The sequence below is a fragment of the Arachis hypogaea genome, chromosome 2 (genome assembly GCF_003086295.3).
Source record: "Arachis hypogaea cultivar Tifrunner chromosome 2, arahy.Tifrunner.gnm2.J5K5, whole genome shotgun sequence".
NCBI classification, from domain to species: Eukaryota; Viridiplantae; Streptophyta; class Magnoliopsida; order Fabales; family Fabaceae; genus Arachis; species Arachis hypogaea.
This window is the reverse complement of record NC_092037.1, coordinates 48,500,904-48,528,729: the sequence shown is the minus strand read 5'-3', so window position 1 is coordinate 48,528,729 and position 27,826 is coordinate 48,500,904. Positions and strand designations below refer to the sequence as shown.

Below are 27,826 nucleotides of genomic sequence, written 5' to 3'. Positions count from 1 at the left end.
AAAATTTGATATAAAGATAAGAAAAAGATTTTGAAAATATTTTGAAAAAGATTTTTGAAATTTTCGAAATTTATAAAAAAAAATGAAAAAGATATGATTTTTGAAAAAGATTTTGAAAAGATAAGATTTTTAAAATTGAAATTTTGACTTGACTTGTAAGAAACAACTAATTTTAAAAATTTTTGACCAAGTCAACCCAAAATTTTGAAAATTTGGAGGAAAATAAGGAAAAGATATTTTTTTGATTTTTTGAATTTTTAATTATGAAAGAGAAAAACAACAAAAATATTCAATGCATGAAATTTTTAGATCAAAACAATGAATGCATGCAAGAATGCTATGAATGTCAAGATGAACACCAAGAACACTTTGAAGATCATGATGAACATCAAGAACATAATTTTGAAAAATTTTTAATGCAAAGAAAACATGCAAGACACCAAACTTAGAAATCTTTAATGCATGGAAAATATGAATGCAAAAGTGCACATGAAAAACAACAAACAACACAAAACAAGAAATCATCAAGATCAAACAAGAAGACTTATCAAGAACAACTTGAAGATCATGAAGAACACTATGAATGCATGAGATTTTCGAAAAGAATGCAAGAAAAATTTTAAAAGCATGCAATTGACACCAAACTTAAAGATTAACACAAGACTCAAACAAGAAACACAAAATATTTTTTTGGTTTTTATGATTTTCTAATTTTTTTTTTGTATTTTTATTAAATTTTTTTTTTCGAAAAACATTTTTGGAAAAACGAAAAAGAAAAGAAAAATTTTTGAAAAAGTTTTTGAAAAGAAAATTACCTAATCTGAGCAACAAGATGAACCGTCAGTTGTCCATACTCGAACAATCCCCGGCAACGGCGCCAAAAACTTGGTGGACGAAATTGTGATCCATATTCTTTTGGTTGTACTTTTATGGAATTTGAAATTGGCACGAGTGGACACAACTCCGTTCAACTAACCAGCAAGTGTACTGGGTCGTCCAAGTAATAAACCTTTCGTGAGTAAGGGTCGATCCCAAAGAGATTGTTGGTATGAAGCAAGCTATGGTCATCTTGTAGATCTCAGTTAGTGAGTGGAATCATAGAGTCAAATGGAATTAAATTGGATAAATAAAATAAATAAAAGGGATAGAATACTTATGCAGATTCATTGGTGGGAATTTCAGATAAGCGAATGGAGATGCTGTATGGCTCAAGGACGCCTGCTCTCCCACTGCTTCAACTCAATTCTTCTTACTCCTTTCCATGGCAAGCTGTATGTAGGGCATCACCGTTGTCAATGGCTACATCCCATCCTCTCAGTGAAAACGTTCCTATGCTCTGTCACAGCACGGCTAATCATCTGTCGGTTCTCAATCAGGTTGGAATAGAATCCCTTGATTCTTTTGCGCTTGTCATCACGCCCAGCCTTCAGGAGTTTGAAGCTCGTCACAGTCATCCAATCATAGAGTCCTACTCGGAATACCACAAACAAGGTTTAGACCTTCCGGATCCTCAAGAATGCCGCCATCTATCTAGCTTATACCACGAAGATTCTGTTGGGGAATCTAAGAGATACACATTCAAGCTCTGTTGCATGTAGAACGGAAGTGGTTGTCAATCACGTGCGTTCATAAGTGAGAATGATGATGAGGGTTACTTATCATCACATTCATCATGTTCTTGGGTACGAATGAATATCTTGGAATAAGGATAAGAGAGATTTGAATAAAAGACAATAGAATTGCATTAATACTTGAGGTACAGCAGAGCTCCACACCCTTAATCTATGGTGTGCAGAAACTCCACCGTTGAAAATACATAAGTAAAAGGTTCAGGCATAGCCGAATGGCCAGCCCCCAAAACGTGATCACAGGATTCAAAATACAATCCAGGATGATAATATGATAGTAAAAAGTTCTATTTATAATAAACTAGCTCCTAGGGTTTACATGAGTAAGTAATTGATGCATAAATCCACTTCCGGGGCCCACTTGGTGTATGTTTGGGCTGAGCTTGATCAATCCACGAGCTGAGGCTTCTCTTGGAGTTGAACTCCGAGTTATGACGTGTTTTGGGCGTTCAACTCCGGATCATGAAGTTTTTCTGGCGTTTAACTCCAGACAGCAGCTTGTACTTGGCGTTCAACGCCAAGTTACGTCGTCAATTTCCGAATAAAGCATGGACTATTATATATTGCTGAAAAGCTCTGGATGTCTACTTTCCAACGCCATTGAGAGCGCGCCAATTGGAGTTCTGTAGCTCCAGAAAATCCATTTCGAGTGCAGGGAGGTCAGATTCCAACAGCATCAGCAGTCCTTTTGTCAGCCTTCTTCAGAGTTTTGCTCAAATCCCTCAATTTCAGCCAGAATTTACCTGAAATCACAGAAAAACACACAAACTCATAGTAAAGTCCAGAAATGTGAATTTAACATAAAAACTAATGAAAACATCCCTAAAAGTAGCTCAAACTTACTAAAAACTATATAAAAACAATGCCAAAAAGCGTATAAATTATCCGCTCATCAGTATGGCTTCAAAATCTACTCATATGAGGACTCTGAGGAACGCAAAAAAGAATGTGGCAACTCAGAATCTTCAATTACAAAGAGAACTCGGATCTTCCTCTACCCGATCTTCTCCAAAGAAGTCGGAGTCCGATCCTTTGGATTCAAAGATAATCATCTTGACCCCTGCATCCTGGCTTATACCCTTAGATCCTTGTCCTCAGTCTCCCTCCTCAATAGAACCTGCTCCAAGAAACAAAAGTTGAATGAGGGGGATAGCATTTACTCTAGGAATTTGATGCCTTGACTTGGGGTGAAGAGAACCTTCTCCCTCATCATCACGTGAGTATGGATGATGTGGTCCTTCAGAATCACCTTCAAGTCTTAGCTCGGGGAGGGCTTCGCATGGTCGAAGTGTGTGCCACTTTGGCTAAGAAGCTGAGGGGCACTCCTATACAGGCCAGAGCTAGTGCTCTACTGATGTGGAAAAACTTAACGAGATTAAGAAGGAGCTGGAGCAAGAGAGGGAGACTTTGAGAACCGACCTGAAGAGAGATCCGGAGAGGTCGGTGAAGTCGGAGGCTGCTACTACTTTGGTTGAGAAGAAAATGAGAAAGTTAGAGGAGAGCTATACCCAAGTCTTTGGGAAAAAGCTGGAACTTCAAGAGGAGCTGGAGAAGATGAAGGAGAGATGCACCGAACTCGAGGAATCGGCCGCACTGGGGATGGACGAGATGTTTGAAAACCTAAAAGCCTAGATCAAGGTCCTGGCTCCCGACCTTGATCTTTCTCTTTTTAGTACGGATAATATTATGGTAGATGGTAAGATCATCCCTGCTCCTGAGGAATATAAGGACGAGCCTCCCCTTAACCCGAAGACTTCGGGTCCTCAGGTCGGTCAGACCTCAACGTCGGGAGCACAGCCTGAAGTTATTGTCATGGAGACCTCTTCTTCAGCTCCTGCTGGCATTCCTACCGTGCCAGTGTCTGTCCATCCTCTAACTCCTTCGGCTAGGAAAGATGTAGTTACGGGTGAGGACCATACTCCTCTTTGAGCCTTTTATACTCTTGCTTTAGATTTCTGGTACGTCCTGACCTATGGGCCTTATAATGCTTTTCTTGTAATAGCTTGCATTTTTTTCGAACACTTTTATCTTCCATTTAGTTGTTTTCACAACTTTATTTTTTATAAAGTAATGTTAAAAACTTTTTATGTTGCAAAGTACCCTTCTGTTTTTGAAATGAAGTTATGTTCTCATAAGAGGGTATGGTTTGCTTTGACTTTTAAGTCTTAGTAAATTTTGAGAGATATCAGTTTCCTTCTATAGATCTGACTTCCAGTAGTAGGCCTTTATTAAGTTACTTTTACAGCTCATTTTTTATCCGATCTCTTTGAGGTCACTTTGTACGAGATGTTTATATAACTTCTTACATGAATTTGTACCTTGTCGCTTCATTTTGCCGACCATTTTTAGGTTGGGCAATGATTTTTGCAGTTTGTCGAGCTTAAGTTAATGCGTTCAAGAATAAAAAACTTTTGAAGAAAGAAAAAAAAGGATAGGATTTGTTATTAATAATAGATTCCTTTATAAATCTACTTTATTAAAGGCTTAGGTGCCTCTAGACCTCATGCTAGTGCCTTGGTAAAAAGCCCTTATAACTGGGCAAAATAGTACACCAAGACGCAAGGTTTGCTTTATCTACTTATAGTATTTTCTAAGGTTACATGCGTGCCAAGACCTTGGAAGCTCTCGCCCTTGGAGGTCGGACACTTTGTAATAACCTTTGCCTAAGACATCTACTATCTTGTAAGGTCCTCTCCAATTTGCAGCCAACTTTCCTTATCCTGATTTCTGCTCTCCGATGTCATTTTGGATCAGGATTAGATCGTTGGTGGTGAAGTTCCTTTTGATCACCTTTTGGTTATACCTTAGAGCCATCATTTGCTTTAAACATTCCTTCCTAATCTGAGCTCTTTCTCGGACTTCAGGGAGGAGGTCGAGCTCTTTCTTCTGTGCTTGGATGTTAACTCCTTCATTATAGAATATGACTCTAGGTAATTCTTCTGCTATTTCTATGGGGATCATGGCCTACATTCCGTAAGAAAGTCGGAAGGGTGATTCTCCCATTGTAGAATGTGGAGTAGTTCGGTATGCCCACAAGACTTGAGGAAGCTCGTCAGTCGAAGCCCGTTTTGTGTCTTGTAGTCGGTGTTTTAACTTGACCAATATGATTTTTTGGCAGTTTCAGCTTGTCCATTGGCTTGGAGATGCTCTACTGATGTGAACTGGTGTTTTACTTTTTAGGTCGGTCACTAAGTTCTTAAAGGTTGAGTCAGTAAATTGAGTCTTATTGTCCGTGGTAATGGAGTAGGAAACTCCAAACCTTTTGAGAATGTTTTTATATAGAAATTTTTGACTTCTTTGGGCAGTGATAGTTGCTAAGGGTTCTGTCTCAATCAATTTAGTGAAGTAGTCAATCCTAACTATGAGGTATTTGACTTGGCCTGGTGCTTGTGGAAATGGTCGAGTAGATCAAGGCCCCATTTTGCGAATGGCCATCGTGAGGTGACACTGATGAGCTCTTCAAGAGGCGCCACATGGAAATTGACATGTTTCTGGAAAGGTAGACATACCTTAACAAACTCGGTTGCCTCCTTTTATAAGGCCGGCTAGAAAAAGCTTGCTCGGATCACTTTATTAGCCAGTGACCGAGCTCCCAAGTGGTTTTCACATATGCCACTATGTACGTCCTTTAAAACTTCCTTTGTGTTGGAGGTCGGGACGCATTTTAAGAGGGGTGTTGAGATCCTTGATAAACCACTATTTTATGGTTTATCTTGTGCTCAATTAAGTGGATTTTATCAACTCTTTACCCACTTATTCATAATATTTGCATAGTTCTATATTTCCTTCCTGATTTTGTACTATGATTGAAAACGTGCTTCTTTGATCTTATATTTGCTTATTATTAATCCTCTCTTATTACCATTAGATTTCTTGATATGTGTGTTAAGTGATCTCAGAGATTACAGGGCAGGAATGGCTCAGAGGATGGAAAGGAAGCATGCAAAAGTGGAAGGAATACAAGAAGATGGAGAAATTGCTAAGCTGTCCAGCCTGACCTCTTTGCACTCAAACGGCTATAACTTTAGTTACAGAGGTTCAAATGATGCAGTTCTAGTTGCGTTGAAAAGCTAACGTCCGGGGCTTTGATTTGATATATAATTTGCCATATCTGCCCCGATGCCAGGTGACGCGAACGTGTGGGTCACGCGGACGCATGACCTGGCAGGAACACAACCCGCGCGGCCGCGTGAGCCATGCGGCCGTGTCACTTTTCCGCGACCTGTACGTACCAGAATACGCTGGGGGCAATTTCTAGGCTGTTTTTAACCCAGTTTTCAGCCTAGAAAACACAGATTAGAGGCTATAAAGTGGGGGAATCCATTCATTCATGAGGAGGCTCTCATAATTCACTTTTCATGTTTTAGATGTAGTTTTTAGAGAGAGAGGTTCTCTCCTCTCTCTTAGATTAGGATTTAGGATTTCTCTTAGTTTTAGGAGTGGCTCTCAATCCCAGGTTCTTTATTTATTCTATTATTTTATTTCAGTTTGTTAATGTTGGTTTACAAACTTCATGTTAGAATTGATTTCTTTTATTAATGCATTTTGAGGTATTTCAGATTATGATTATTTTATTCTGTTTAAGATTGCTTTCAATTCAATTTAGATTTATTTTTTCCTTTCGGCTTTGGTTAAATAATTGGTGACCCTTGAGTTATCAAACTCATTGTTGATTGAAAATTGGAATTCTTCAAGAATTAATTCAAGTTCCAATAACTCTAGTCTTTCCCAAGGAAAGACTAGGACCTAAGGAATCAGAATTAATTCATCCACCCAACTTACCTTCATAGTTAGAGGTTAACAAAGTGGGAGAGGAATCCAATTCTCTTTACAATTGATAAGGATAACCAGGATAGGACTTCCTGTTTTCATACCTTGCCAAGAGTTTATTTTATAGTTATTTATTTATTTTATTTCTTCTTATGCAACATACTGCTCCCTAATTTCTAAAACCCCTAATTTACAAACTCATAACCAATAATAAGAACATACCTCCCTGCAATTCCTTGAGAAGACGACCCGAGGTTTGAATACTCGGTTATCAATTTTAAAAAGGAGTTTGTTACTTGTGACAACCAAAACGTTTGTATGAAAGGACTTTTGAAGGTTTAGAAACTATACTTGCAACGAGGATTTATCCGCAAATTTCTAGACCACGCAAAAGTTCTCTCATCAGTCCTTCTTTTGTATATGACATTATGGACTAGTGTGTAATTTTGTGCCTCTTTTACGAGTCTTCTAGCTTCCTTTTTATCCTTGGAAAGTACATCGAATTTGAGGTAGTTGGCTGTGGGAGTCATCCACCCTAAATGTTGTTTGGATATGGTCAGTACTTCTTCCTCCTTTAATATGGATGGTGATTACAAAGTCTCTTAAATAAGACTTCTATTGTTGCCCCCTGGCTTGGTGTTGGCTAATTTTGAGAGGGCATAAGCTCGGACGTTGGATTCCCAAGCTATATGTCAGACCTCACTTTCCGAAAAGTGTGTCAATTATTCTCAGGTTTTATCCAAGTATTTCTTCATAGTGGGGTCTTTAGCTTAATAGATGCCATTAATTTGTGAAGTTATTAATTGCGAATCATTGAACACCACCACTTTTTCTTCTTCAACTTCCTTAGATAGCTTCAAGCCAGCAAGTAAGGCTTCATATTTTGCTTGATTATTGGAAGCAGGGAACTTGAACCTTAAGGAGAGTTCTATCCGGGTTTCTTGGTCGCTTTCTAGAATAATACATGCTCCACTTTCAGCTTTGTTTGATGACCTATCTACATACAAACTTCATATAACTAGGTTTTCCGGACTTTTAGTGTACTCGGCGATAAAGTCGGCAAGGTATTGTGACTTGATGGCTATCTGAGCTTTGTACCTTAGGTCGAACTCGGACAGCTCCACCGCCCATTGTAACATTCTTCTGGCCAAGTCTATTTTTTGTAGAATGTGTTTCATCGGTTAATTAGTGCGGACTTTGATGGTATGAGCTTGGAAGTAAGGTCAAAGCCTTCGAGATATGAGGATAAGGGCATAAGTGAACTTCTCTATCTTTTGGTAGTTTAATTTTTCCCCTTGTAGGGCTTTGCTGATGAAATAGATAGGCTACTGCCCCATTTTGTCTTCTCGGATCAAGCAGAAGCTATAGCTCGGCTTCCCACTGCTAAATACAGCACGAGCTATTCCCCTTTGATAGGTCGGGTGAGTATGGGTGGTTGCCCCAAGAATGCTTTGAAATCTTAGAAGGCTTGTTTGTATTTTGGGGTCCATTCGAATTGCTTTCCATTCCTTAAGATTGAGTAACAGAGAAGTGATTTTAGGGTTGATCTAGCTAAGATTCGAGATAGAGCTGCCAACCTTCCATTTAGCTATTGGACCTCTTTAGTACAAGTCAGGCTCTTCATGTTCAGTATGGCCTAACATTTGTCCGGGTTTGCTTTTATTTCTCTTTGGGTTAACATGAACCTTAGAAAACTTGCCAGCTTCTTCTGCAAAACTGCATTTTGAGGGATTTTACCTCATTTCATGCTTCCTTATAGTAGATAATACCTCTGAGAGATCAAACAATAGTGTTGCGTCCTCTTTGGTCTTAACAAGCATGTCGTCCACGTATATCTTCATGAGTTTTCTTATGTGAGCAGAAGACACTTTGTAGGCCCTGCGTTCTTTAATCCAAAAGGCATTACTATGTAATAATAGTTAGCCTTTGGAGTTATGAACGAGGTCTTCTCTTGATCTGACTTAAACATCGGAATTTGATTGTATCCCGAGTAGGCATCCATAAAGGACAAATATATATAGCATGAGGCCGAGTTGACCAGAGCATCAATACTGGGGAATGGATATGCATCCTTAGGGCAGGCTTTATTGAGGTCGGTATAATCAACACACATTCTTCACTTTCCGTTTTATTTTTTCACCAACACAATGTTAGCTAACCATAGTAGATATTTTACCTCCCATATAAACCCTGTCTCCGGCAAGTTTATGGGACATCAGGTCAGGATTTATTCCGGGCATGTCAGAAGCCTTCCAGGTGAAGAGATCAGAGTTTTTGCTTAATAGGTCAACGAGCTATTCCTTTATGCTTCCTTTTAGGTTCCCCTATGCTTGTTGTCTCGTCAAGATGGTTTTCAATTTGTACCTCTTTTATTTTTTCCTTAGGTTGGGGGCGCAATTCTTCACGAGTTTGGACCCCTCCTAACTCGATGGTGTTGACTTCTTTTCCTCCTGGATTGTTTTTCAAACTGAGGCTCTCATTGTAGCATTTTCGGACCAATTTTTGGTCCGCTTTTACAGTTGCGATCCCTTTTGCTATAAGGAATTTCATGCAGAGATGAGCAGTAGAAACAACTACTGCAAGTCAGTTCAAGGTGGTCTGGCCTATTAAGGCATTTTAAGCTGAGTTTACATCAACTACGATGTAGTTAATACTTAGCGTCTTTGACATGATACCTTTTCTGAAAGTGGTGTACAATGAGATCTAACCAAGAAGTCAGATTGGGGTATCTCCCAGTCCGAAGAGGCTGTCTGGGTATGCTTTTAGATCCTTTTCTTCTAACCTGAGCTTGTCAAAAGAGGGTTTGAACAAAATATCAGCCGAGCAACCCTAATCTATCAAGGTTCTATGGAGGTTAGCATTTGCCAGGATCATAGTTATCACCATGGGTCGTCATGCCCAAGTAATATTCCTTAACCGTCTTCTTTAGTGAATGAGATAGTGGGAAAGTCAGTCAATTGACTGTCTTCCCCGACTTGATATACCTCCTTGAGGTGTCTTTTTTGTGAGGATTTTGATATTCCTCCTCCTGCAAACCCCTCATTGATCATGTGTATATGTCGTTCTGGGGTGTGAGGAGGGTGATCTGGTCGTCCTCCTTCTTCATCTCATTTTCTTTTCCTTGAGTCATCCGATCTGTAGGCCAGGTATTTGTCAAGTCGGCCTTCTCTGGCCAGCTTTTCTATGACATTCTTCAAGTCATAATATTCATTAGTGGAATGTCCATAGAGCTTATGTTACTCACAATATTCTATCTGACTTCCAGCTTTTTTGTGTTTAATCGGACGAGGAGGTGGAAGCCTCTCCGTATGACATATTTTCTCTATACACGTCCACAAGGAGACCCTTAAAGGAGTATAATTATTATACTTTTTGGGCTTTTTTGTGTTCTGCTCCTCTCTCTTTTGGGCTCCTTTTCCTTTTTCCGGGTAGTAGGACAGGTTTGTCCGTAGAAAAAGTTCCCTAAGATGGGAATTTTTCTCCATGTTGATATATTTTTCTGCTCTTTCTTGAACTTTGTTCAAAAAAGTCATGTATTATTTGGATATTGACCAAGAGAATGGTCCCTCTCTGAGATTGTTAACTAAGCCCATGATCACGGCTTCAGTGGGCGAATTTTAAATTTCCAGGTAGGCCTTGTTGAACCTTTCCATATAGTCGCGAAGAGTTTCATCGACTTCTTACTTAACTCCCAACAAGCTCGGGATGTGCTTGGTTTTATCCTTTTGGATAGAGAATCTAGTTAAAAGCTTTCTAACAAGGTTGAGGAAACTGGTTATTGATCGGGGTGGTAGGCTATCGAACCACTTCATGGCTGCCTTCATTAGAGTAGTCGGGAAGACTTTACAACTGGCAGCGTCAGAAGCGTCGGCCAGGTACATTCTCCTTTTTGAAGTTACTGAGGTGGTGGCTTGGGTCGGATATTCCGTCATAGAGATCCATATCGGGTGATTTGAAATTCCTGGGAACTTTATCCCTCATGATCCCTTCTGTGAATGGATATTCTCCTCCCAAGAGGCTTTCATCACGATTTGCTTGGTCATTCCTATTTCGTAGATCAGCTTCTAGCTTTCGAAGCTTGTCTTCAAGCTCATTTTGTCGTCTCACCTTTCTTCATAACTCCCATTCTGCTTTTCGTTGTCGTTCAGCCTCGTGTTTGATCTATTCCAGTTGATCCCCCTGGCCATGAACCAGGTCCAGGATCTTGGTTGTATGAGGGCGGTCCTCATCCTCGAGATGATGCACTGATAAATCACTATTTTATAGTTTATCTTGTACTCAATTGAGTGGTTTTTATCAACTCTTTACCCACTTATTCATATGATTTGCATGTTTTACATTTTCCTTCCTGATTCTGTACTATGATTGAAAACATGATTCTTTGGTCTTAATTTTGCTATGTTTAATCCTCTCTTATTATCATTCGATCCCTTGATATGTGTGTTAAGTGATTTCAGAGATTATAGGGCAGGAATGAGTTAGAGGATGGAAAGGAAGCATGCAAACGGTCATAACATGGGCTACAGAGGTCCAAATGACACGATTCCAGTTGCGTTGGAAAGCTAACGTCCGGGGCTTCGATTTAATATATAATTTCTTATTTGAAGGCTTTCTGCGCCTAGTTTGGGGGAGATTTTTGGATGAATACAAGCACAAGCCACCATAACAGGAAGCTCCTCAAATGTCCAACTTAAGGACTTTAACTAAAAGTGCTAGGTGGGAGACAACTCACCATGGTATGATCGTCCCTCTTCAGTTTTAATTCTAGTCTATTTTGTTTGTTTTTGAATTTTGATTGAACCTGAAATTTTGCATAACATTCATATTAGCATTGCATTCTGCATACTGCATCAAAAAAAAACACGCGCACGTGACGCGTAAGCGTCGCCGACGCGTCTGCGTCATATGTGCGTTGGGAAGAAAACAAAATTGAACAGAGAGTCACGCAAAAGTACGGCTGGAGGCATGCCTTTGGCACCAATTGGTCCACGCGACCGCGTCGGTGACGCGTTCGCGTCATGTGAGAAAAATGCCTCCCATGCGTCCGCGTCACCCACGCGAATGCGTGCCTTAAAATCGACGTAAAAAGGGTGTATGGCCGAAAGTTGAGCTAGAGCTGGGTTGAACCTATGCTAGCTGCACAAGCCCTGCCACGCGTACGGGTGCCCTACGCGTCTGCGCCGTTTTCAAATTTAGGTCATCCACGCGATCGCGTCAACCACGCGACCGCGTCACCCAAGGATTTGGCAATATGAATTTCAAAAAGAGAGTTGCGCGACCGCGAGGCTGCCCTCGCGCTAATGGCACAAATCGATCCACGCGACCGCGTGGATGACGCGACTGCGTCATTTCATAGAAGCGCTATTCGCGCAAACGCGTCACTCACGCGCTCGCGTAGCCTGCGCCGCACAGCTTATCCAAATCAGCCAAATATCTTATCTTTTCTTCCCCAAATCTAACTCCGTTCTTTCCCTTCTTATTTCTTTCTTCCTTCCCTTCTTTTTCTTTCTTTTTCTTTTAATTGGTGTTGGAAATTTATTTGGGTCATTATTTTCCATATTTTGCTTGTGAATTATTCAGGAATTATTTTGACAATTATATATTACTTTTTATAGGGTTGCTTACATGTTCAATTTAATACCTTCAATAACTTATTTCCCATGCATGCTATGTGTTTGTGAAAAAGCCCGTATGGCATCATGCACTACTTTTATACTATCCTACTACTTTAATGCCTATTTTTCACAAAATCTCTTTTATATTTTATTAATTAAATATAATTGTTATTACAACATATTGTTAGTTTGAAAGACTTGGTAATCTAACTTGGACATTTAATGCTTGATCTATGCTACTCATGCCTTTGCAAGCATGCCAATAAACATCTTGCATTTAATTGTCATCACATGCACTTGCTATATTTCCATTGATGACTTTTCACATGTAGTCATGACCATGTGTTAACGTCATTCTTCTTTACTGTGCATTGATTACCACATTTCCCGTTCTCTTCCTTGCTCTAACCCTTAGCTTTAAAAGTTACTTTTTTTCCCTTTTTAGGATGGCCACCAAGAAGGGCAGAGAGAAAACTACTCCCAAGCCACCAGCAAGGAAAGGAAAAAAAAAGAGCACCAACTGAGGAACCACAACCCCCATCCACTTGCACATCTTAGCATGCACCGAGGACGGTGCAATCTTTAAGTGTGGGAAGGTCGATACCGACATCCAGGGGTTAGTTACCTTCTTTTCAACACCAATACTCTATTTTCTTTGTTTGTTCATTGTTGCATTTGCATATTTGATTGTATGTTTGTTTGATTTTATGCATTTAAGTAGTACTTGGTTGAAAAATAATAAGTTTCTTTCTAGGACCCTATTTTTGAAAATTTTCACTAATTTAAATTAAAAATTAAAAATTTTCTATGTGTTAAATTTGTTTGAAGATTGTAAATTGGAACATGATTTTTGAGCTAAAGAGCACACAACCCGTGAGATTTTGAGCTTAATTACATGGTTACACTATTTAAACCATAAATTTTATTCTTGTGTGTTTCTTTCTCTATGATTGTAATCTTTACTTTGTTTCAGTCTATATGTCCAATATAGAATGTAGATACATACCTGCATGTGATTGAGGCCAATATTTAAATTTTTGCTCACTTATCCCAAATAAGCCTACCTTTTACATCACCCTTGTTAGCCCCCCTTGAGCCTTTTAATCCCATTATATTCTATAACCACATTACTAGCCTTAAGCAGAAAAACAAATTAAAAATTCCAAGTTGAATCCTTGGTTAGCTTAAGATAGAAATTGTGTATCAACTAAGTGTGGAGAAATTTATGGAAACATGGGATGATAGAAAAAAGGTATTAAAGTGAATAAATTATTTGAAATTTGGGAGCATGCTCATGTGAAATCAAAATAATTAAAACACCATGTGCATTGATATATTATTCTTATATTTCAAAAAAAAAAGAGAAAAAAATTTATTAAGTAATTAAATAAGGGGACAAAAAAATTTACCCCAATGCAAAAATTAAAGAATCAATGCACATGGGATAAAATCAAAAATAAAATTGGTGCATGAGTATGTAACACACAAGTGGGAAATTGGGTAGCTAGGCAAGATTTCTAGATTATATAGAGTATGTATATGTTAGGTGACATCTTAGACTAATCAAGGGTTCAATTATTAGCTCACTTAGTCTTATATATACCCTTACCCTTACCTTAGCCCCATTACAACCTTGAAAAAGACCTCATGATGTTTGTATGTATATATTAAATATTTGTTGATTGGTTAGATGAAGAACAAAGTTTAGAAAGTATGATTAGAGAAGAATAGAGTAATTATCCTATACACTAGAGAGACTAGAGTGATATACACTACCAGTAAGGGTTCAATGCTTGATTCTATGTTCCCTACTTTTACAAGCTATCTTCCTACAAGTTTACTTATCTTTTATTGTGAAATTTGAATTAGTGGAATTTGATTCATATTTGGCTTAGAAAACTTATTTACTTTTAACCAAGTAGGTAGAAACATTTTGCATGTAGTTGCATTTACATGGATAGGTTACATTTCATATTCTCTATCATTCCTCTTCACTCCTTTATAGCTTCTCTTGAGCTTAGCATGAGGACATGCTAATGTTTAAGCGTGGGGAGGTTGATAAACCACTATTTTATGGTTTATCTTGTACTTAATTGAGTGATTTTTATCAACTCTTTATCCACTTATTCATATGATTTGCATGTTTTACAATTTCCTTCCTGATTCTATGCTATGATTGAAAACATGCTTCTTTGGTCTTATTTTTGCTATGTTTAATCCTCTCTTATTACCATTCGATGCCTTGATATGTGTGTTAAGTGATTTCAGAGATTATAGGGCAGGAATGGCTTAGAGGATGGAAAGGAAGCATGCAAAAGTGGAAGGAATACAAGAAACTGAAGGAATTGCCAAAGCTGTCAGCCTGACCTCTTCGCACTCAAACGGTCATAACTTGAGCTACAGAAGTTCAAATGACACGGTTCCAGTTGCGTTGGAAAGCTAACATTTGGGGCTTCGATTTGATATATAATTTGCCATAGTGGCAGTACAGATAGACGACGCAAACCCGTGCTCCACGCGGACACGTCGTATCTGCGAAAATCAGCGTGGCAGATTTCATAACCAGCGAATTCTGGGTTATTTTCGGCCCAGTTTCAAGCCTAGAAAACACAGATTAAAGACTACAAAGTGGAAGAATGAAAGAGAGGACTCATAATTCATTTTTCATAATTTAGATGTAGCTTTAGAGAGAGAGGCTCTCTCCTCTCTCTCCTCTCTCTTAGGATTATGATCCCTTTTAAAGGATTTAGGATTTATTATTATTTCAACTTACAATTCTTCTGAGCTCCAGGTTCAATGTTCATTTAAATTATTAATGCAAAGAGTACTTTTTCATTTAATTTTATTATTTATTTAATTTTTCTCAATTTTATTATCATGTCTCTTTTCTACTCCCTTCTCCCAACAACGAAGATGGTATGCATGTTGATAGAGTAGACTCCCAATTTGATTGGGAGTTGATTAAAAGGAGAACCTTGAGTTGGAATACTCAAGAGTTCAATTGTAATTGGTTCATTGTTGGTTGGCTTGTTAGTCACTAACTCTAATCCTTCCCAAGGGAGAGGATTAGGACTTGTGAATAGAAGTTGACTTTTAACTTGACTTTCCTTTATTCGTTGAGGGTTAACTAAGTAGAAACAACTACCAATTATTAATTGATCTTGAGAAAATTCCAACAAGGATAGAACTTCCGATCAATCTTCTCTTAGTCAATGCTTTTTATTGTTATTATTTTTTTCTCTGCAATTCACTCTTCTTATTTCTTAATCCAAAACCCCAATTTACACAAACTCAACCAATAATAAGAATATATCCCTGCAATTCCTTGAGAAAACGACTCGAGGTTTAAATACTTCGGTTATCAATTTCAAAGGGGTTTGTTACTTGTGACAACCAAAATATTTTTAAGAAAGGTTGATTTCTTGGTTTAGAAACTATACTTACAACGAGAATTTATTATAACTTCTAAACCATCAATATTCAGTTCTTCATGGACTTCAGAATGGATCCTCCTTGGGTGAAGATTTCCCAAAGTCCCTTCCCCGTGAGGCCCATGAGGGTTTTGTGGTAGAGGCAGGAGTATGATGGCCTGGCCTTCTAGTTGAGCTTCTTGCTCAGATTCAGATGCTGAGTGACCGTACTCATGCTAGTGGTCCGCAATTGTCAATAGGCGAATTCCAAGTCCCTGGCAATGGCGCCAATATTCCGAAGGTTACCTAAAACATTGATTTGGGGCTGAACATGAGGTCCAGATCCCTTAGTATGGTAGCATCCGACCTCTTTAGTGCTGAGGTGCCGCCTGTCTGAGTTATTTGGGGTGATACCTACAAGAGACTCCGATGCTTAAATTTGCAAGAATTTTAGAAAGGTTTTTAGTAGATCAGAATGTGTCTATATCTGAGAGGTGTTAGTGAATTTATAGTAGAGTCGATAACCACTTTTGTTGGAGTAATTCCATCTTTCTGATGGCTAATTGTTCCCTTTATCTTGAGAGTTTGTTAGGACTTATCTTATTAGAGAAGATAAAATTTTCAGTCGAGATTCTCGGGAGCAGCTACCTGTGAAGGTCACCTTTTTTGGTGGGTCTTTTATCTCTATTGAGAATGGCTTTTATTTATTGAATTAGGGTATGAACAATTATTATACATGTAAGTCCGGAGAGATATGCTATATGTGGATCAATTTTTTCCACCAAAAATAATACTTTTATTTTCATGTTATTGTCCTATTAAAAGTTTCTTTTTTATTTATTTTTGTTGACATGGTATGTAATATGAGTGTTTAGTTTTATTTAGATCTCTATGCTATTGTCATTGACATTCAAGTATACTATTGTCATTTACATTCAAGTAATAAAAAAAAATTATCATCTCACCACTTTAACTACTTAGCTTATACATATTTTAGTAATGATATCATGGTATATAAAATATGATACATATTTTCAGTCAATTATTTTTCTGTTAGCTATATTATTTTTTTTTTATTTGTTATTAATAAAATAATGTAAAATAAAGTGAAAGAACTTTTTAGTAATTCTTAATTTTTTAAAATGTTCATTGATTAAAAAAATCTTTTTAAAACATACGTAATTTTTTGACCTAATTCATAATTCTTGATTCTTAATTTTTATTTGTATTTATTTTAGAAAAATTCATTATTAAATTCTTTTCCTAGAAAAAAAAATTTTACTCCCTCTTTAATTTTGTGTTAATACAATTTAATATATATGTGAATGGTCAAATATGTCAATACACATAAATTTTTATTGTTGTCTAAACTTACTATGTATTAAATAAAATAAAATGTTACTATTTATAGCATAATTAAATAAAAAATTTTCAAAACTTTTAAAATAGAAGAAAATTAGAATTTTAAAAATATCAATTATACTAGAAGAATATTTCAGTTAAACCATATTAGAGAGAATTTTTAAAAATTAGAATATAAATTTATTAAATATTAATTGAGATTTACAGATAAATTTAGAAACTAAATTAAATATTAACTAAAAAACCCAGAAAATTTGTATTGAACAACTCCACTTGTCTAACTTCCCTTGTCTTTCTTTTACTTTTTCTTTCTTTGCATTTGTATTTATATTATGTGACTTAATTTTAACACATGACAAAAAGTACAATGCTACAAATAAATTTATATAATTAAATTAACAAATCATGAAACTTATAGGTAAAATTGTAACTAAAATTACATTTATATTTAATATTTGACTATTTGTTAAAAATATAATTAAATTAAAACATTAATATTAAAATAATATTATAATTTTAACAAAATTTTTTAAATATGCTTAAAGTTTTGTAACCATTATAAAATTTACCTAATTAATATTACATTTACAAAGCCCAAACAAAGAGAACGAGGGAGACAAAATAACAAAAAGACAAATCTTATTTTTATACCTAGCAAAAATACATGATATGCAAGTGCAAATATGAAAAACTTATCATCATTCTGTGGTAGGAGTTGAGGAAGCGTTTGGCTCAATTCTTTTCAACTGAATCCCATGCTTGTGCGATTCATCGTCCTCGTAAGCATAAGCAAACCCACCATGTCGGGTCAGATCCATACCCGCGAGTTCATCCTCCGGTGAGATCCGAAGCAACTTCATCTTATTCAAAACAAAGAAAAGTGGACCCATTGTAGCACTCACCCAACCAGTAATAACCAGAATCTGAATCACATGCGCCGCCAGCAGTTTTCCGCCACCACCCATCAACAGCCCGTGCCTCCGACCCGACCCGTAGACCTGTTTCACATACTCCTCCTTCGCAAAGAGAGCGGTGAAAATCACACCCCACGCGCCGCAGCCGCCATGAAGCTGAGCGGCCTCCAACGGGTCGTCATATTTGACTTTTTCAGCCAATTTATTGCAGCCAATCAAAACCAAGGAGGCAAAAAAGCCGCACACAATTGCAGCCCAAGGCTCCACGACAGAGCATCCGGCCGTGATCGCTGCGAACCCGCCTAGCAACCCGTTACAAACATCAGTCACGTTCCAGTGACCAGACAATATCCTTTTCCCAAAAAGTGTTGTTAGGGCGGCCGTACAACCGGCTAAGGTTGTAGTTACTGCGGTCCTACCAACAGCACTCCATTGACCATAATAATTGCCAGATTCGTCGTAGTAAACTAGAATCTTGTTAAAAGAGCCAGGGTTAAATCCATACCAACCAAACCAGAGCATGAAAGTACCAAGTACCACCAATGATGCACTGTGCCCACGTAAAGCCACCGCTCGGCCGGTGTGATCGAAACGGCCTATTCTGGGCCCCTCAATTAGGGCACCCCATAAACCGGCAATGCCACCGACCATGTGAACGACTCCGGATCCCGCAAAATCGATGACTCCAGATCCGAAGAGGAGGTTCCCTGTGTTGAAGGCACTGGCCCACCCATCGGTGGACCAGATCCAATGCGACACAACGGGGTAGACGAAGCCAGTGAGGAAGGATGAGTAGATGAGGTAAGCGACGAACTGCGTCCGCTCCGCGATAGAGCCGCTGGTGATGCCAGCGGCGGCGATGGCGAAGGCCCACTGGTAGAGGAAGTTGCTGTAGTCAAAATCCTGAGCTTCTGAAGGAACTTGCTTGAGGCCGAAGAAGTGGCGGCCGATGAAGCCATTGGAGGGGACGCCGAAAGCAAAGGCAAAACCGAATAGGTAGTAGAAGAGGCCGCCGGCGGCGGCGTCGAGGACGTTGGTAAGCATGATGTTCATGGTGTTCTTGGCGCGGACGGAGCCGGCGCAGAGCATGGCGAAGCCGAGCTGCATGGAGAAGACGAGATAGGCTGAGAAGAGGAGGTAGGTGCTGTCCACCGCGTGCTTGGTGTCTTTGTACTGCATACTCACGGCGGTGAACTGATCGCAGATGAGACTTGCAGCGGCTGCAGCGTTGGTGGCGTTGGGGCCGAAGTATTGTGCCAGTTGCGCCGCTGAGCATGACGGCTGAGCCATGGTTCTGTTTCGTTGTGTTTGTGAGTTTTGACTGTTTTTAAAAGATTTTTAATTGACGATTTGAAGAATCAAAGGAGAGAAGGAATCGAGTGATTTTCGCTGAGGATGCACAGGGATTCCGTGTGTGTGCTTATGAGTGGTTAGTAGTTGCCATATATAAGGCGAAAGTGGGAAATGGGAGGGTGAAGACTTTGACCAGTGAGAGAGAGAAGGAAAGAAGACTTTTCCACAATTTCACATTTTCTGTTTATTTAAAAGAAAAGTATACGGTATCAAGAATTGGGTCTATCTTTAGTAAGTTCAAAGTTTTTGAGCTTTTTTAATATGCACAAAAAATAATTTGTAAATGTACTTCATATTGTAGTTTAATAATAACAATAATTTTTTTACCTTTATTACAAATATTTTTAAAATTTATCTAATAAAACTCTAATTTCATCTCACTTTTCAATTTATCCACAAAGCCACTGCCACCTGCTCTACTCTTTTTTGGTCTCTGTCATTACCATCGCCGTCCAATCCGGCACTCGATGCCAGTCTCAGCCCATCTCCCGACGTTGCTATTAGACTCTTTCTCTCCGTCGTTCATTCTCAGTATCTCTGTTCTATCTTTTCTCTTCTCTCTTCTAGTCGTCGTCAACGCCGTGGTACTTCGTCTCCTCCTTCATCCTCCACTTCTAGAGTTTCAATGGAGCCTCAGTTTTAGGTATAAATTTGCTTCATTAATTTTGCTTTTTTCGTTCCTTTTATGTTCTTGTTGTATGAATCTGCTTCATTGAACTCATTCAATTATTTTTTTGTTCTACTTATTTTTTGTTTAGGTTTTCCATACGAATTTGTTTCATTGATTTCATTCAATTATTTTTTTGTTCTGTTTATTCGGTTGTTTGAATTTTTTTGGATTCTGTTTATGAGGGTTAAAAAATTTTAGAATTTGTTCTTATGATTCTGATTTCAATTTCTGTGTTTATGATTTTGTTCATAATGCTCTAGTTCTATCTTTTGTTCTATTTTTATTTGTTACTACTGTTTGATTTGGTTTAGTCTGTTTGCAAATTCAGAAATTAGTATTATGATTCTGTTTAAAAATTTCGTTTCCATTATATAGGATGATCATGAGGGTGTTAGGAATGTGGATGATGACAACTTTATAGACGACACTGGGGTGGAAGCTGGTGGTTACTATAGGCAGTGATGAACCTCGTTCTCCTGGTGATGCTCCCCAGGTTGGTGATTAATTCTCCCGAATTTTTTCTTTTTACTGCTAGATTCTCCTGTAAGCAGAATAGCAGATCCATTGTGTTTGATATCCTTCTGATTAGGATAATGTTTTGGTACTAGTAGCATGTTATAAACCAAAATATGTGATGGATGTAACTTAAGCTTTCTTTTCATTTCAAGCTATTCGGTCTCTGTTTATGATCTAGTTAGAGACAATTTCTTCAAGAAATCAATTATGCGTTTTGTTGGAGTGTTTTACTATAAAGCTTTTGACACCTGACATATGTTGATTTTCTTGGCAGAGCAAGGTGAAGAGGATGATGAAATTAAGGATCTTTTCAAGATAGGTAAGAAAAAGAAGAAGAATGAGAGAAGTCTTGCAGAAATAACTTTATTAGTTGAGAACGTCATGGCTGAGCTTGAGGTCACAACTGAAGAGGATGCTGAACTTAATAGACAGGGGAAGCCTGCCATTAATAAACTAAAGAAGTTGGATCTTCTAACAGAAATCCTCTCGAAGTAAGCTATTGATTTTCTGTCATATTAAGTGTGATCTGGTGTTTCCTTAATACTTTATGTTCATGTGCATATTTTCTTTGGTTATTTTCCACCAACTATTTGTCTATTTTGTAGGAAACAGTTCCAATTAGAGTTTTTGGATCATAGAGTACTAACTTTGTTGAAGAATTAGCTTGAGCCACTTCCTGATGGAAGCTTGTCAAATATTAACATACGCACAACAATTTTGAGTAGTTTAAATGATGTGCAGAGTTTTCACCATTATAAATATTTTTTATTCAATTTACCTTCTCCAACATTATTTAGCGTCTGATTAATTGGACATGCTTTGCAGTTTCCTATTGACCTAGAGCAGTATGACAGAAGAGAACAGCTGAATCATACTGCGCTTTGTTTTAATGAGTGATTTTGTTCTGCATGGGGCAGGAACCATGTCTGACTTCCGCGATTCACATTCCTGGAACAAACACGATTCAGACTCCTGGAACCAACCACTAAACACTGATTGATATTTCAGCCAATCGGAAAGAAGAGAAGAATAAATGAAAATTCATTCGCCATCAAGGAATAAAACCGGATGTTTTTTCCATGTAAGTTGTGACAGCACTAATATAGTGAACTTACTCAAACTATAGCATAAACATTACCTGTCTCGTTTTGATTCTGCATAGCAAAATGTTAAAGGAACTATTGGGAATCTTAGAGGAAGCAAATTATACTATGCAAGTTGAGTAGAATTAGGAGTCAATTATCAGGGCTTTGAATTGTTTGTATATTCTGAATCACAGTTATTAAGTACTTTTTGGAGTTTCTTATGAACCACCATATGTGAACCACCATATGTTCATTAATTTTTATAACTATGCATGAAAGTCTCTAAATTTTTTAAAGTTCTTATATTAATCCTTCTAATTTAATATAGAAAACCAAAAATTGGAAATCACTTTGATGATTAATCTATGCAACATCATCATTGGTGATCAATTATAGTTTTAATCCTCATCTTATAGTTATTTTAATTTTAGTCTTGTTTCTTATAGTTTTAATCCTCTTCTTTCTGCATTTTTAGTTGGGTAAGTGATCAATTATTTCCATCTGTAACTTTCATCATTCACGCATAAAGCCATTAGAAGTTACAAATTTTAAATCTAATGGAAATGGTACTAATAATTCACATGCAATTTGGGTGGTAAATCCAAAAAATATAAATTAACTTTCTTTGATAATATTACTTTTCTGTAAAATTACACATTGATCATATTAAAGGACTTTTGAGGAATTGAAATTTCAATTTTCTTGGTTTTGTCTTCCCAAGCAATTCCCATCTTCTAGGTTTAATCTATCCTAGCAGTTTCATTTACTCTTTTTTAAACTTCTTTGTTGCATATCAGCTCACACCTCGTCATTCCAAGCCATACCTGTATATCAGTACAGTGTTAACTCGAAAAAATGATTATACATATGACCTGCTAAATTATAAAATAGAATAACAATGATCAAGTCTTTTTCAACTATATGGATCAAAAGATGTAATCAAGGACTATCAATCTATCATAAACTGTGCATAGAGTAGAGAGAATTGACTAAATTTAAGTCTTCCTTAATAGTTTTGTTTATAGTTTTTGCAATTTGCTTCCATCACTGCCAATTAGGGTGTTCTACATCTAATGTACTCTTTTTTCATTAGGGTTTATAACAATCTTCATCCATGATCAAATCACCTAAAAAGAGATTCTATGGTATTTTTTAAAACAAATGCTACCCCAATTATCTTTTTGATTCATTCATAACTAAAAATATCATATCTAATGTATCCTCACTCATCTCGCAATATTTTTATTCAAAATTGGCCATTCTATTGTTGGCTTTTAACTTTACCCTACTCTATCTCTGCAATATGCTCAATGCTGCTTTTATTTTGATCCCAAACCCAAAACACCAACCTTTAGCAGATCCTGTTCGCACTTTATGCAATGTATAAAAACCTCCAAAGTTATAATCCAAAGGAAAAAAGGAAAAAATGTGAAAAGAAACAAACAAATTCTCACTCCATTTTCCACTCCACCATTCCTCAAGAATAACAAATCTCAAACCAGCAAACACAAATATCAGCTTATTAGCATTGCAGAAATGGAGATAATATCACAATTGTGGACACTATTAGGGTTACTCACCGTTTTGCAAAATGTGCTTCTATCTCGTATTCTCTCTCTGCTTTACTTTCTATTCGAATCAGCGCAAGATCTGCTATCTCCTTACGCATACATTGAGATACTCGAGTTCAATGACTACTACGGCGTTGACCTCAACGAGTTGAACCTGGTACAGATGAAACGAATTCACGAGATTTTGGTGGAATGAGAAAAAAATGACGAGAATCACAAAAATTTCGATGAAATCGCGAAATTGAATAGAGACATGGAGGGTACCTGGTGTGGAAGATCGGAGAGGAAGAAGCCGCAGGGTGATTGGTGGTCTTCCATGAAGGTGTTGATAGGTTTTCTTTTTGGAAAGTTCTTCTAGGAGCTGAGCCAAAATTGAATAGAGATAGGAACAATATGAGCTAATACGAGGGTTTTATTATTGGAGAAAATTTAAAATATTGAAAGATTTGTTATTTTTTAGTATAAATTGTAATAAATTATTTATGAATTAAATATAAACCATTAGATCTGTTATCAATCTAATCTAATGCTTTAAATTGAATGGTGCATTAGATAAGCTCAAAAGATTTGAGCTGATGTTAGACAGACCCCAAGAATTGTATCTGCCAACTATTACCAACAATAATCAAAATTAATTAAATATAATTTGTTATAGCAATTAAGAATTTAATAAAAAATTGAAATTTGAAAAAGACACATTCAAATTTTACACTAATTCTATTTTGCTTCCACTCATACATTACTCTCTCTGCGTTGTGCTTCTTCTTCTCTTTTCTTCATTGGCGTCGATGTTGCCTCTTTGAGAACGCCACCTTACTCAGCGCCGGCGTTGCCTCTTTCTCCCTCGCCTCGCCGGTCTCCATCGCACTGCCGCCCTCACGTCACTCTCCTCAACCGTGCCTCAGTGGCGCGTCCTCCCTATGTCGTCCTCCACTACGTTGTCACGGCATCGTCCAACATTCACGTTGTTCCATCGCCGTCCATCACCGTCAGTTCTCAACCCTAAACCTCCCCTCTCTCTCTCTTGCATAAAAATTTGTTATTATTCACTCAATTCATTGCTCCTTTTCTTCAATTTCTAGATTCAACATTTTATTTGGATTTTTCTATTTTGCTAATTTCAACCGAAACTGAGCAAAGCATGTCTGAAATTTTTTCCATTTCAGGTTTTTGGGGGAAAAAAGAAAAATATTTCAAGTTGAGAGATTTATCTAGGGCTTAGTATTTATTATGAATTCGATAGACTGTGCCTTTTTTTTCCCTTTTCTGAGTGAAATTTGTTGAATTGCATGAGTAGGTTGAGGTAGGAGTTAGGGGACTGAGATAATTCGTATCAGATTTACAAAGTACTACATTGTATTTTGCATTTTCTAATCTCAAAGTAATTTTTATAGGTTTTTTAGGAATTAGGTAAGTACTGAAGTGCATGGCATACATTGTTCTCTATTGATAATAATGGAACTGCAGTTTATGTATTGGAGTCTCTTTCAATTGTTTCTGTTTTGTCAAGCTTTCTGTATTCATTGCATTAATGTTGAGTGTCGTAATAACAACTCAAAGATAAAAAATATTTCAGTTAGTTTGCCATATGGATCTTAGAAATATGGCCTTATTTTTCAGTAAGAGATTCCTAGTTTGTTCTATCATCCATCGTCCATCTATTTTTAAAAGATGTTTTTTTTAGTTATAATTGTTTCTTTTATTTTTAATTTAATCCCTTTGGAATGTGATTATTTTATGTACATGTTTTTTTTTGGAATGGGATTAGCCCCAATTTGTTGGGTCTTGTGACGCAGACGTCTGTATACCATTGGTTAATTGAAGGTGATACGTAATTCTGCTAATTCAAATATGTTTTTCATCTTATGCATTTTGGTTGAGGTGCTTGTAGCTTGTATGAAAATTGTTAAATGGTTTGTTGATCTGTAATATATGTATCATGTAGGAGATTCTGAACCTGCGAAAATGTTTGAAAGAACTAATTTGGCAAACAATCAACTCATTAATTATCTATGTGACCCTATAGAAAAATGATTGTTCTCGATTGGTATTGCTCCTGGTTCCCCTAAGGTATGTCGTCTTTGGTTCTTTGCATATGTTATAATAAGTAGGCAACTTGGTTTAATTACATTCATTTTCAAGTTTGCTTTAAGATTGCTGCGTCTTTATGGAAGTTAAAACTTTAACATGGTTTGTAAAGTTTCTAAATAAGTCTATACTTCTATTTTACTAAATCTCCACTAGCAGAGATGATTTTTACAATTTAAGTTGGTCTTAGCTACTATTTAATGTTCTGCCAGCTGTAAAGAGGATCAACAAATTAAAGAAGCTGAGTTGCTAATAAATCACAACAGCTCTATTTATTCTTCATTTTTGCTTTTTGCAGAATCAATGTACCACGTCATCAAAAGATACGCTCAAGGATTCCGAGCTGCAAGACCACAATGAAAAAGAAAAAAATCTACTTTAAAATGATTGATGAATTTGAACTAATGGAAGAGAAATTTGAAACAGTTGATAAATCGGATGAAGTGGAAAAGACGTAATCCAAGTGTAGCAAATAGAAAATTGTTCTTTGTTTAGCAAGTTGTATAGTATTGATATAATAATTTACTAAACGATGTAGCTTTACCCTCTAACGAAATAGAAAGTTCTTGCATTATTTTTTGTCATGATGAATTCCTAATTCTATAGTGATGCAAATTGTATGGATAAGTTGAACGAATGATGACAAATTTATAGTGACCACTTTATAGTTACAGGATTACTATAACCAAATAGATGTAACAAACAACTGAACTTGCATTGATATAAATATGTCTAAAGGAAAACTGAGAAGCTTGGAAAAATCATGTGCACATACATTCATATAAACTTTTGAGAATATGTCTACATTGATGAATAAACTATGTTTCTTAACATTCAAAATAAGAATCTAACAAATCCTTAAGAGTATAAATCACTTAATCTAAAAAAACATGAGAATCCAACAAGAAACTATTCGATCAGAGCACTCTTCATGTTAGCAACCTTTTGATCACACTCCCTGGGATGGAAATTTGGTTCCTCTATCTGACTTGCTTGAGAGACCAAGTTAGTTGTAGCTTCTAGGGGTGAAAACAGGCCAGGCCAGGCCAGGCTTTACTCTTAACAGGCCTGGCCTGTCATACAGTTGATTGGACTGAGTCTGGCCTGCAGCCTGTTATAGGCTCTTTATAAAGTACTAGACCTGGCCTGTTATTCATCCTGTCCTGGCCTGAAGCCTGTTAAAAGGCCTGATAATTTTTTTACAAAAATAAAAATATTATTTAAAAAAATTATTTTTTAATAAAAATAGTTATATGTAATATGTCATATATTTAATATTTATAAAAAGTTTTAAACTTTTAACATATTTAAAATATACAAAAATATTTATAATAAAATATAATAAATTTAAAATATCTCATAATTTTATTAATAATAAATAATTATTTATATATTTAATTATATTTTAACAGGCCCAGGCAGGCCTAACAGGCCTATAAGGCTAATTAGTGAGCCTGGGCCTGGCCTATTAATGTATTAAGGCTTTTAAAAGAGCCTGGGCTTGTACCTATTTTATAACAGGCCAAGCCAGGCCAGGCCAAACACAGGCCAGGCTGCAGGCCCCTGGCAGGCCGCCTGGCCTTTTTCCACCCCTAGTAGCTTCCTTCATCTGCTCTTCCAACTTTTCATACTTAATGCAAGAAGCCACAATTTCCCTCTCTTATAACAAAAGACACATCTATTAAAGACACATTCAAAAAAGTTTTTTTATCAGAAGGCATATCCAATAAATACACATTCAATAAGAGAAACATCTATTAAAGACATATCCAAGTAAATTTTAAATATAAGATATATCCATAAAAGACATATCCATTAAGGAAATGGAAGACATGTCCATTAGAACATAGCTCCATTAGTAGACACATGAAAGACAAAAAGACACATGCATAGAAGACACAACCAGAAAAGACACCTCTATTAAAAAATACATCCATAGTTAAACACATCCTGATCCATTTTCCTTATCATTCCATTTCTTTTTCTTGGTCCAGAACTTGATCTAAAAAGAGCTATCGATATATATACATAGATATATAAGCCTTAAAGACACGACCAAAAAAGACACGACAAAAAAGACACCTCAATTAGAAAACACATCCATAGTTAGACACATCCTGAAAAGACACCTCCAAAATGGCACAACATTTACTCCCTAGACTATCTTAATGCTTGAAGTTTACTTTGACCACATGCAAACCCAATTTTAATGCACAACATTTACTCTATATACTATCTTAACCTTATTTTTATCCTACATTTGAGGATTTTCTAAACAAAAACAAGCAATAATGCATACAAAAGCTCTCCAGCAAAGCACAATGAACTAATAATCATAAAAGATTCAGATCAATTCATATAATTTAATTTCTAACATTACAATAAAATAACATCCACAAATTAAAAAATGCATCTTATATGAATACCTAATCTAGGTATATGAGCCCTCAACAGATTAGCCACATCCAGGTACATAAACCCTGAAATATTACTACTAACCTGTTAGATCAGTGGCACCAACAAAAGAGGAAGCATCTGCACGAGGCGTCTTGGTGCCGGTGCTAGTTGCGGCGCTGAATGGGGCTGAGCAGATATAAGAGATGAATTGGGATGGTGGTGCTTCGGAAGGACAGGGAGATTTTCAACGCGGCTTGCGTGGAGGCAGAGCACGCGGACGCACCGTCGGCTGGTCCAGCGGAGAAGAGATGCATCTTAGTGGCGGCAACTAGTTTTTCGGCAGCGTTGACTCTGTTGACGAATGTGATCGGCAAAGACAGCAATACGGCGTGCTATGCGGTGCTGCAAGTAGAGATGGGGAGTGGGAGTGTATTTCCACTGTAAGAA

At 37.0% G+C, this 27,826-nt stretch overlaps 1 protein-coding gene and 1 long non-coding RNA gene across 2 annotated transcripts; both read right to left on the bottom strand.

The window, feature by feature from the left end:
* Positions 1-1,718: 1,718 nt before the first annotated feature.
* On the bottom strand, positions 1,719-15,586 carry LOC140179053 (uncharacterized). Its single transcript, XR_011872654.1, has 2 exons — positions 15,458-15,586; positions 1,719-2,371 (listed from the first exon to the last, which is right to left on the bottom strand). It is a non-coding gene; the product is annotated as an uncharacterized lncRNA (long non-coding RNA).
* Positions 15,587-17,407: 1,821 nt separating this feature from the next.
* Positions 17,408-19,426, bottom strand: LOC112743861 (ammonium transporter 1 member 1). The gene has a single exon (XM_025793244.3). It carries the CDS (start codon positions 18,987-18,989, stop codon positions 17,484-17,486), a length of 1,506 nt encoding a protein of 501 aa, XP_025649029.1. The 5' UTR covers positions 18,990-19,426; the 3' UTR covers positions 17,408-17,483.
* Between the last annotated feature and the right edge of the window lie 8,400 nt (positions 19,427-27,826).

Excerpts from the sequence above, each read along its gene's own strand:
- LOC112743861 (XM_025793244.3), bottom strand. The coding sequence starts at position 18,989 with ATGGCTCAGCCGTCATGCTCAGCGGCGCAACTGGCACAATACTTCGGC.